Below are 11,563 nucleotides of genomic sequence, written 5' to 3' on the forward strand. Positions count from 1 at the left end.
TACGCAATGTTTTTTGCTTGTGTGTATGTATATACAGTCTGTATGTAGCGCTCACTGCTCCTAGTAGTTATTATTTTGTATTTTTTAAAGATTTGTTTTTGGGCTCTTATGCCTTTAATGATATGATAGGACAGTAGACTGACAGGAAATGGGGAGAGAGATGGGGAGTGACACGCAGCAAAGGTCGACGGGACCGGGATTCGAACCTGCGACACGCTGCCAGGCTGGCATTGCAGCTTAAAGGTGCCTGGACCACCACGCTTGCTCCTAGTAGTTATAGGATGGGTAAATGCAGAGGACAAATTTCACATGTGCAAATGTAAAGTGACCAAAAAAATCAACACCCCACGTATATACTGTATAATTATGTGTATTATATACAGTATACTATATATAGCTTTATGCGTGCGACACAAACAGCAGAGCATCTGTGTTCTGTTAGCATTACCTATATAAATAAAAAAAAGCTGATCCTTAGTCAGCACAGAGGAGCAGCTTCTTCCCACAGCAAGACTCAGCATGTTGGACTCTGCAGGTCTCTGCAAATGGACAAAATAACCATGCAATTACAATATAATGCAATGCTGTTTAAAAGCAACTGAATGATTTCCATTGAACAAATGCAGGAAAGTAGATAATATATTCATATCTCTGTCTTTACACGTGTGTGTGTGTGTGTGTGTGTGTGTGTGTGTGTGTGTGTGTGTGTGTGTGTGTGTGTGTGTGTGTGTGTGTGTGTGTGTGTGTGTGTGTGTGTGTGTGTGTGTGTGTGTGTGTGTGTGTGTGTGTGTTTGCTTGCTCTCTTTTAGGCACCGCAAGAAATCATCTTTCTCCTCCAAAAACTTCACAGAAGGTCAGTATAAATATATAACTGTCAACATAATTCATCATCACCATGCTGATAGATGGATGTCTGGCCAGAATTGTATAGGCTAAGCAGCGTTGTCAACCTGTGCTTTGCGTGCGTACTTGAGTGTGCTTGTGTGAGTGTTATTAGTAATGACCAGTAGTTTGAACATGTGCCTCAGGCGTGCACGCGCGCGTGTGTGTGTGTGTGTGTGTGTGTGTGTGTGTGTGTGTGTGTGTGTGTGTGTGTGTGTGTGTGTGTGTGTGTGTGTGTGTGTGTGTGTGTGTGTGTGTGTGTGTGTGTGTGTGTGTGTGTGTGTGTGTGTGCGTGCGCGTGCGTGTGTGTGCGCGTGTGTGCGTGCGCGTGTGTGTGTGTGTTTGCGTGCGTCATGCTGTAGCCCCTTGGCTGTGCTGAGGCAGTGCATTCAGGCAGTCTGACTGAAGATAACTGTGATGTAATCGTTTTCACCTCAGAGGAACTCCACGCTGAGGTCTGCTACGCCGAGTGTCTCCTGCAGAGGGCAGCACTTACCTTTCTTCAGGTCAGAAGGAACATCCAAGACTGACACTGAAATCTGCTCTCACTTTATTTATACCTGGTTTCTGTGTTTATAAAATCTTCCTATCTTCTTCCCTCTCTCTCGCTCTCTTTCATACACACCAGGATGAAAACATGATCAGTTTCATCAAAGGTGGAATCAAAGTGAGGAATAGCTATCAGACATACAAGTAAGAATCTTGTTTCTTGACTGTCATTCATTTTCAAATCATATTCCTTACGTTAGAAGCATATTATAACTGCTTACTGAGCACAGTCTGCTTACTGAGTGCAGTTGTTCTTGTACTCTGAATAGGAGCAAACGCTAAACACTAAAGTGAAATGTATGACAATGATGCCATGCTTCCTCCTTTTTCTCCCATTGACTCCTCTGTCTCCCACTTTGACCTCTTCACCTCCTTCATGTTACTTCCTCTATCTGGTGGCTTTATCGTCATCTCACAGAGAGCTTCATACGGTTCTCCAGTCACCTGGCTACACTCAAGGTGACAACCACTGCCATTTTGAGGGTGGCGTTAAGCTGGGAGTTGGAGCTTTCAATCTGGTGAGGAGAGGGCTAAAGTGAATGTAAACAAAATCTGAGTGTATTAGGTTTCTTTGAGTATCAGGTAAGTTGGGTTTACCGCATCAGGACAGTTCAGACCGAGTCAGGGAAGTTGGCAGTCATAAGAGTACTTTCAAGTTTCAGTTGACTTCCGCATGTTTCTGTGATTGTCTAAGCTTTCTGGTACTTATATCACCCACCTGTATAAGTGGGCGATATAACCTTCAGAAGGATAAAAAAAATAAAAAAATAAAAATACCAGTCCCCAACTTTGAAGTTGAATGGGCCTTTATAAGAGGGGGTCATGTCTGGTCAAATTAATATGAAATATCTAAATATTGAATCAAGCAACTTAAAAACTGTCTGGGGTGCACACAATAGCCAGAGTATTCGTTAAAAATTACCCCAGAGGTGTTTTAAAGTGAAATCCCTCTTCAAGTTCATTGTATAACGAGATGATTCTGGGGGAACACTTTTTACACATAGTTGTACTACTGTTGCATAAGTACAGTAAGCCTGGCCGAGCCCTGAGGCCCATAGGGCAGGAGCCTATCTCCTGTTTCCATAGCGTGAGGCAGCTTGATGTACACATACACCCCCTGAACACGATGCTAGTATGTCGCAGGGACTTACCCCAATCCAACCCTTGATGCTGAGTGCCAAGTAGGGAGGCATTAGGTCCCATTTATAGAGTCTTTGGTATGACCCGGCGGGGGATCGAACCCCGACTTCCCAGTCTCAGGGTGGACACTCTAACTACAAGGCCACTGAGCTGGTCTACTGTTGCATAACATACCTAATAATAATGTATGTTATTATAGCCTTTAAAACCAATAATCAAAACAAAGCAGAGAACCCTAAGTTAATTTTTTCCTGGTCCCCCTCGTCTCTTTTTTTGTCTTCCTGTAGATGATCTCCATGTTGCCCACACGGACACTGAGGCTGCTGGAGTTTGTAGGCTTCTCTGGTAACAAGGTGAGTTCTCCTGACAAGAAGGGCTGCTAATTGTTGATGCAGCAGGGAGCATCGCCATCACTGTAGCAGAACTGACAGAGCAGCTGCAGGTGTAATGCTTCATACTCGTATGATGCTGTTGTGCGCAGAAAATATCCGATCTGCAAGCTCACGACGCATTGTGAGTTTGTTGATCAGCTATTTTTGGCGTGCGACACTGTAGTATCAGGAAGTATAAATTAGGCTCACTGAGGAGACTGCTGCCTGCTACTGATGTTTGACAGGCCGTGAATTGTCCTGTGCTATGCTGGGCTTTAATGTAACTCTGGTGTGTGTGTGTGTGTGTGTGTGTGTGTGTGTGTGTGTGTGTGTGTGTGTGTGTGTGTGTGTGTGTGTGTGTGTGTGTGTGTGTGTGTGTGTGTGTGTGTGTGTGTGTGTGTGCGTGTGCGTGCGTGTGTGTGTGTTTGTGTTCACACAGGATTTTGGTCTCCAACATCTTCAGGACGGTGCAGTAGATTCCACATTCAGGTCCTTCCTGTGTAATATGCTGTTGCTCTGCTATCACACTTTCATGAGCTTCATACTCGGTAAGGAAGGGCATACAACACATTTCATTATGTTCATACAAATGTATTTGAAAATTACATAAACAAAAAAAATCTTTTTTTTCTTCATTTTTCTTTTTTTTTTACTTTAATAGTTAAATGAATGCTCTGGAGTTTACTGTATGTCTTTCACAGGCACTGGTGAGGGTGACGTTCAGGATGCAGAAAAACTACTGCAGCCATATCTCAAAAAGTATCCCAAGGTATGCCATCATCAAACACTGTGACATTTAAAAGTTAGCCACGAAAAAAAGCTGCTATGTGGTTGTGTCTCTAAACATACTATTTGTTTTGTGTTTGCCAGGGTTCCATCTTCTTATTCTTCGCTGGTCGAATAGAGGTGATCAAAGGCAACCTGGATGCTGTGAGTTCCAAACATTTCCCACACTCTGGTGTGGATCCCCTGGGAACATCTCCCTTTATTTATATAAGCCCTTAATCACTCTCGTATTTGTTGTTCTTTATGAATAACAACAATATATCTCTGTGTGTGTTTATACTGTGCATCAGGCTATCACACGTTTTGAAGAATGCTGTGAGGCTCAGCAGCAGTGGAAGCAGTTCCACCACATGTGTTACTGGGAACTGATGTGGTGCTTCACATACAAGAGGCACTGGAAGATGGCTTACTTCTACGCTGACCTGCTCAGCAAGGAGAACTCGTGGTCCAAGGTGAGGCTCTGAGGGGATGCTGTGGCATGCCAGGGTGTGCTGAGGACTTAACCACTTATGCCAGGTTTACGTAGATTTTGTCGTATGACGTTTTTTCGTGGGGGAAGATTTTTTATTTTTATTCGCACATAAAGGAGCACCAGTTTCAAAGTGGTTAAAGCGGAACTTTGACCATATGTTACGTGAATTCTGTGGCGAGGAGGACATTTGTAAAAAATCTGACATACCTGTAACAACCCTATGCCTTCTGAGTGTCGACGTATTTTGTTCCAGCAGGAACTCTCGACACACAGATGAATGGGAATGTATTGGGAAGTATTCTATCAGATTCTCATATGTCCTTCTCACAACAGAACCATAGGATTCATATTAAATATCGGCAAATGTCTCCTTTCATATGCTAAATCACGTACAATAATAAGCCATAAATTAGAAAACGAGTACCACAACAAGAACAAACAGGGCACACACACACACACACACACACACACACACACACACACACACACACACACACACACACACACACACACACACACACACAGACACACACACACACACACACACACACACACACACACACACACACACACACACACACACACACACACACACACACACACACACACACACATACACACACACTTATTAGTTATTGGATGGTCTCTATCGCTATATTCTTCTTCATATAATTTTTGTGTTTGTAGCCTCTTGCCCGCTTGTATGAAGATTAAAAGTAAAACTGCAAAAGTAACACTTTTTTTCTCCTTTCTTCTCTCTCAGGCAACCTATGCGTATATGAAAGCCGCTTACCTCAGCATGCTGACTAAGGACGACTGCCTAACGTTTGGGGAGACTGAACTGACTCTGTTTAGGTACGAACAGAAAAATGAAACGGATCATAATGTGCAGAAACTACACTCACAGTAACCACAGTGAAACAGGGATGAGTCACTGTATTTTATAATAGCACAATATGATATCACCATCTGCCAGTGCCAATGCTGGACCAGACTTGAGTCATTCCGAGTTGAGGGTAGGATGCATGAGCACTGCAGAGATGAGATATGGAGGATGACGTCTGTTCTATCAAAATATGAATAATTTACCTGCAGTGAGGCTTAAGACCAGATATGTCACCTCGAATGTGACCGTAATTTGATGGTTAGCTAATGCTACAATAATCCCAGTGTTAAATATGATAATGTGCACTTGCTGTCATACATTTCCTCCCTATACTTAATATACCATATTCACTTTTGAGTATGTAACAAAACAGGTGAATATGGTCGATAAATTGCACCATATGTATTCCCAGGTCGGTCCCAGGACTAAAGCAGAAAATAGCAGGAAAGTCTTTGCCAACAGAGAAGTTTGCTATCAGGAAAGCTCGCCGTTACCTAGCAGATAACCCCATTGCTCTTCCCGCTCCTCCTCTGGTGAGTTATGTTCTGTGATTGGCTGGCTGCCATGTCATACTACTGTGCAATCAATGACTATGTTATTACAGTAATAATGCTCTATTTAATCAAGTAATAGAGTGTACTATATAATTGTGTCATTAGTTAGACAGCACAGGTTGTGTTTTCTATCATGTAAATGTTCTTCAAAGTGGACAAATTCAAATATCACAATATTTTTTAACCAAATACCACAATATCAATATTGTTAGTGTTGTCCGATATTGGCTTTTTTACCGATAACCGATATACCGATATTGTCCAACTCTTAATTACCGATACCGATATCAACCGATACCGATATATGCGGGGATTATTGTGATTAGGGTAAACTCAAATTTCATATCACACACACCATATACAGTAAGAACTCCTGTAAGTTATTTATAAAGCAAAAAAAAAATATATATATATATATATTTTTCAAAAACCGATACCGATATTTTCCCGATATCAATTTTTATGCTAATATCGGCCGATAATATTGGACATCCCTAAATATTGTGATGATACAATCTATTGTGATAATATATCTATTTAATTGTAAAATAATACATAATTCTTAATATAATAATTGGCAAAAATTATTGTTTTGACAATTTGTGACAATTTTTTTAAGTAAGCCATAAGCGCTTAAAATCAAGAAAAGGCTATACTTTTGCCCCACACACAATATTCCGATGTGCATTGCCCACCCCTAGTACAGATTATTGTTATTATACTGTATCTGACAGTCTCTATCTTGTGTGTGTGTGTGTGTGTGTGTGTGTGTGTGTGTGTGTGTGTGTGTGTGTGTGTGTGCGCGCGCATGTTTACAGGAGATGATGTACATCTGGAATGGCTACACAGTCATTGGGAAACACAAGGACCTGACTGAGGGCATGCTGAAAACACTGGACGAGGCGCAGGCCAAGCTCGACTGCAATCCAAGTAAATGAAAACTATTTATTTTCAGTGGACAGTTAATGTGAGCATCATTAAAATGTACTGAAACTCGTTTCATTTTCTGTTGACATGAATCTAATGCAACTGATTCAAAATAGTTTGCAGAAACCTTGTACGTGCAAAACCGTTCTTTTCAGGAAATGGAAATATGTTCCAGTGAATTCAATTTAGTTATTATTTAATCCCAAGCTTTCGTTAATACTTTCCTTTGGTTAAATATTTATAAAACCCACAGACAGACTTTTAACTACTTTCAACCTGACTTTCATAATTTGGGCATTTATGATAACTCAAATTTAGGGTTGTCCGATATTGGCTTTTTTACCGATAACCGATATACCGATATTGTCCAACTCTTAATTACCGATACCGATATCAACCGATACCGATATATGCGGGGATTATTGTGATTAGGGTAAGCTCAAATTTCATATCACACACACCATATACAGTAAGAACTCCTGTAACTTATTTATAAAGCAAAAAAAAAAAAAAAAGTTTTTTTTTTCAAAAACCGATACCGATATTTTCCCGATATCAATTTTTATGGTAATATCGGCCGATAATATCGGGAGGCCGATAATATCGGACATCCCTACTCAAATTCTTCAGAAATGTTGTGTGAGCATGGAGATCGTCTATTTTCTGTACTTTTGTAGTATAGTATAAAATAGGGCATTCATTTATTAAAAAAAAAAACTAAATATGAAATATGTATACAAGCTTTCTGCCCGACAGCAACTACATATTCATGCTGCTATGTTGACACATTTTGTTCTATATATGAATATCCAAGGCTATTGTGTCAATACAATTATCAACAACAACTTTACAGCAGCCTGAGTGAGTTGTGCTTGTTGTGTTATCAGGGACTGAGTTCACCATAGATGACCAGTGTCTGGTGAGTCTGCTGAGGGGACTGTGTCTCAAGCAGCTAGGGCACTTGGAAGAAGCTGAACATTATTTTACCCTTGTCCTCTGCAAGTAAGTCTCTCTCAAAAGCACACACACACACACACACTTGCATGCACACACGTATTAATGCATGTACACAAGCAAAGCCAAGAAAAACATAGCTACACAAGTGCACACCAGGACTAGCAGAGGGCATAGCTCCTTATAATTTATGTACTCTTGTTTGACATTGCTTCCAGTGAAGGCCAGATAAAGTATGACCACTACCTGGTTCCTAATGCTCTGCTTGAGCATGGCCTGCTGTGTCTGGAACAAGGAAGGACCGATGAAGCTATCAAACTCCTGGAGGCAGCCAAGTAAGTGTCTCAACGGAAAATATGCTTTGTAGGTGTAAACGAATATCTACTTTAGATGCTGTTTGAGATAGTGTGCAATAATACTTGGCATTACCTCACTAAGTAGGTGTGTATGTTGAACTGCCAATGTTTTAGCTGCTAAGTCACAATTATCTTTTTTTCAAGGTTGAACATCTGTAGTGTCGTACTTACTACATAATCAGTTATCTAGTGATAGTCTTTCCACCCCTCCCCACTGCTACTTTCATTGCATTGCATCTACCACCATTTCATTGCATCTACCACAATTCCATTTAATCTACCACCATCTCATTGCATGTGATGTACCACCATTTCAGGAAACGGAAAAAGTGTTAGGGGCAAGTCACTCTGCAAACTAAACAAATACTGACTTGTGTACTTGAATGTCCTTAACAACAAGGCATCACTTTCACATTTGAATTTATTATGTGATTGTGACAGAAACACATTACGCAAAAATGTAAAATGTAACTCTTCGATGGTTATGTTACTGCCTTACAGGCAAAATTACAAAAACTACTCCATGGAATCCCGGACACACTTCCGCATCCAGGCTGCTCTGCACAAGGCCAGGGGTATTGCAGAGAACGGGATCCACGTGCCTGCCACTCCTTAACGGCCGCCATGGGACAGAGAGTTCATCAGACCAGATACATCATCCTCGTTCTGCCATCCCACAATGCACCACTCTGCCCAGTCCAGCGCAGGGGTGAGGGGGTGGACCTGACAGAGCCAGATTACCAAACAACCCTGCTAACAAATCACACTGATACTATAGCCATGGGGTTCATTTTCCTTTCCAATCCCCCCCCCCCCCCCCCCCCCGGCTTCTCCTTGTGGCCCCCCCAGCCCCCACTTTAAAAACCACTGCTATAGCCAACCAGCAACAAGTGCTCAACTGGCGCTTTCAGTATGAATCGGCAATAATAATAAAAATGTACTTGATATGGCATAACACAGAAATGTGACGTAACATGTCACCATATACAACAATGTGATATGATATAACATAACCTACTGCACCGTTCACAACATGACCTCTGTTCTGACCTCTCATTTGAATGGTTTACTGAGTTTTATTTTTACCCTTTGTTTGTAGTTTTTGATAACGCTACGTGGCCAAATAGGGTAGGACTTATTATGTCTTGTCTTTACTGTATATTCATGTTACATAATCTCCAGTTCATGTGTTTATTCAGTGATTCATCTTGTTCCCTTTTCATCATTTCCCTGTCTCTGAACCATGTACACACACACACACACACACACACACACACACACACACACATCTAATAATGTGAAATAGGCCTACTTGTTATGTCAATGTGACATAATAATGATTGTTCCAGCCACTATATTCTTATTATATTCACCGTCCTTAGCTTCTGCATGGAGCTATGTAAATTAGCTAACCATGCAAACTCCCCTGAGTCAAAAAACGGTCCATATGACATAGAGTGGGTGATATTTTTGTGTCTTTATTTATTAACTACAAATGGCCTTTTACAAAATTGTCCTGTTTTAAGAGGACAGCTGAATGTGTCTTTCAGAAAGGCAGACTCCCTCCTTTTCTCCGACTGGTGTGTGGGACAGACTCCAGCAGTACTTGAGTTTGAACAAACAGGCCATTCAGGCAGACGCAGAAGGCCTGCTTGCTTTTTCTGCCTGTTGCATAGTTAGTGGAGAAGCACTGAATGACAACCACTAAGGTCTTCCTGCTTTAATAGAACCTACTGCTACTATATCAGCCATGCTTTACTAGAACCACCTATAGAAGGACTTGTACATCATACTGTAGTTATGATGATCATGTGTGTATAATACTATGCTGTATATGACCAATGTTTATTTGTAATGATAAAACAAAATGGGATTGCCTTTTATTGTTTTGTTAGGTTATTTACTGTTGGGTGTCCGTGCAGCAGCAGTATCTGAAATCCAAGATCCAAGATCGTGTCTCAAATGTTTGATTTAGAGCGCTGGTGATTTATTCATGACTAGAGTAAGGCTTGGGAATGAGGAGATGTAGTATTTTATTGTAAATGGTGGAGGAAAATGTGTGCTTTACATAATCAGTGATCTGGAACATTTAGCAAATCAAATATTTTCAGATGATATTCTATTCAGCTTTTGTTTTGTTTTTCTTTTACTGATATAAAGAAATTCCAATCAAATGTAGTGGCACTGTGATGTTTACGGTGGATGTATTCTATTCTATGTCCACGGGCCTACGGCTACCACTGAGCAGAATGACATACCTGTACATATTGAATGATTGTGTATTTTGTAATTTAAGATTAACTCATATACTGCCTAGAACGACTAAAACGACTTCTGTCCATAAGCCATGCCTGCCAAGAACGACTAAAACGACTTTTTAAAAAAATTAAAAAAATTAAAAATATTTTTTTTTTTTTTTTTTTTTTTTTTAGATTTTTTTTTTTTTTTTGACCCAAAGACCAAGGAGATATGATTTTTCGAAGATATAGACTCCCATCCACTTCCTTGTTAACTTAAAACTTAAAAATTCTGTATCTCGGCTCCTGAGTACTTTTTTTTTTCAATTAAAAATCTTGGCGGTGTTCAAACAGGCCAGAAATAATTCTGGCAGTGAATGAGTTAAGTAATCAAATTCCAATTCATCCCTCTTGTGTTGTTTGTGTTGTTTCCGACCTACAGTATCATATTCACCACCACACCTGGTCGCACAAAATGTACATTTTTAACTACAACGTCATTATGTTTACAGTATATACATTGGCAGAGATATGCCTATTATGCTTCTCTTTTGTACTGTAAGTTCTTATAACAGTTCACTGGAAGAAAACACTAGAGTGATTTCACATTGTGGACAAGCAAGCCAGTGCAACCAGGAACAATTTGAACACGGTTAAAATAATACAGAAAGAACAATATGTCATGATATGTTATTGATTATTCCATCATAATTGATGACAATAGAGGCCTATCAGTCACTGGAATAGCAAGAACAATTAAAGCAAGGGTATAATAATACCTAAAGAACAATATGTCATGATATGTTATTGATTATTCCACAATAGTTGATGATAATAGAGCCCTATCAGTCACCAGTGGTGGAAAGTTACTAAGTACATTTACTCAAGTACTGTACTTTAAAGTACAATTTTTAGGTACTTTTACTTTACTGGAGTATTTCCAATTTGCAGTACTTTTACTTCTACTCCACAATACATGGTCTGTTAAAATGTCATAGAAGAATGAATTGCACTACATCTCAGAGGCAAATATTGTACTTTTACTCCACTACAATTATTTGACAACTTTAGTTACTAGTTACTTTGTATATTTTGATTGTTATTACAAACATTAATCACTTCAGCCCTATATAAAAAGATTTGTGTACAATTTATACATTTGAAAACTTGTGAAATGGGACATTCTGCATAATGAGTACTTTCTACTTTTGGTAGTAAATTTTGAATTCTGAACGTTTACTTGTAACAGAGTATTTCTACATTGCAGTATCTATACTTGTACTGTAGTAAAACATTTGAGTACTCTTTCCACCACTATCAGTCAGTGGAATTAATAGACAGTTCCAAATATACATTGCTTGGTTGTAGCTGTGTTTATGTTTTTTACCAAGCGACAATGTGAGCAGCGACGTGATTGGTTGCTCCACGAGGGCTTCCTTGTGATGAAGA

General features: G+C 39.9%; 1 protein-coding gene across 1 annotated transcript in view; it reads left to right on the forward strand.

Annotated features, from left to right (window-relative positions):
* ttc39a (tetratricopeptide repeat domain 39A) overlaps positions 1-10,051 on the forward strand; it is a 37,217-nt gene extending 27,166 nt beyond the window's left edge. Inside the window, exons 7-21 of the mRNA XM_084066351.1 lie at positions 810-853; positions 1,321-1,388; positions 1,511-1,575; positions 1,850-1,949; positions 2,859-2,924; positions 3,382-3,490; positions 3,644-3,711; positions 3,813-3,872; positions 4,019-4,180; positions 4,964-5,055; positions 5,499-5,619; positions 6,459-6,570; positions 7,455-7,569; positions 7,740-7,856; positions 8,379-10,051. Coding sequence (XP_083922477.1) covers positions 810-853; positions 1,321-1,388; positions 1,511-1,575; positions 1,850-1,949; positions 2,859-2,924; positions 3,382-3,490; positions 3,644-3,711; positions 3,813-3,872; positions 4,019-4,180; positions 4,964-5,055; positions 5,499-5,619; positions 6,459-6,570; positions 7,455-7,569; positions 7,740-7,856; positions 8,379-8,493 — 1,414 coding nt within the window. The 3' untranslated portion in view covers positions 8,494-10,051. The remainder of the gene's footprint in view (positions 1-809; positions 854-1,320; positions 1,389-1,510; positions 1,576-1,849; positions 1,950-2,858; positions 2,925-3,381; positions 3,491-3,643; positions 3,712-3,812; positions 3,873-4,018; positions 4,181-4,963; positions 5,056-5,498; positions 5,620-6,458; positions 6,571-7,454; positions 7,570-7,739; positions 7,857-8,378) is intronic.
* The last annotated feature ends 1,512 nt before the right edge of the window (positions 10,052-11,563 follow it).

This window comes from Gymnoscopelus microlampas, assembly GCF_963454915.1.
Source record: "Gymnoscopelus microlampas genome assembly, chromosome: 9".
NCBI lineage: Eukaryota > Metazoa > Chordata > Actinopteri > Myctophiformes > Myctophidae > Gymnoscopelus > Gymnoscopelus microlampas.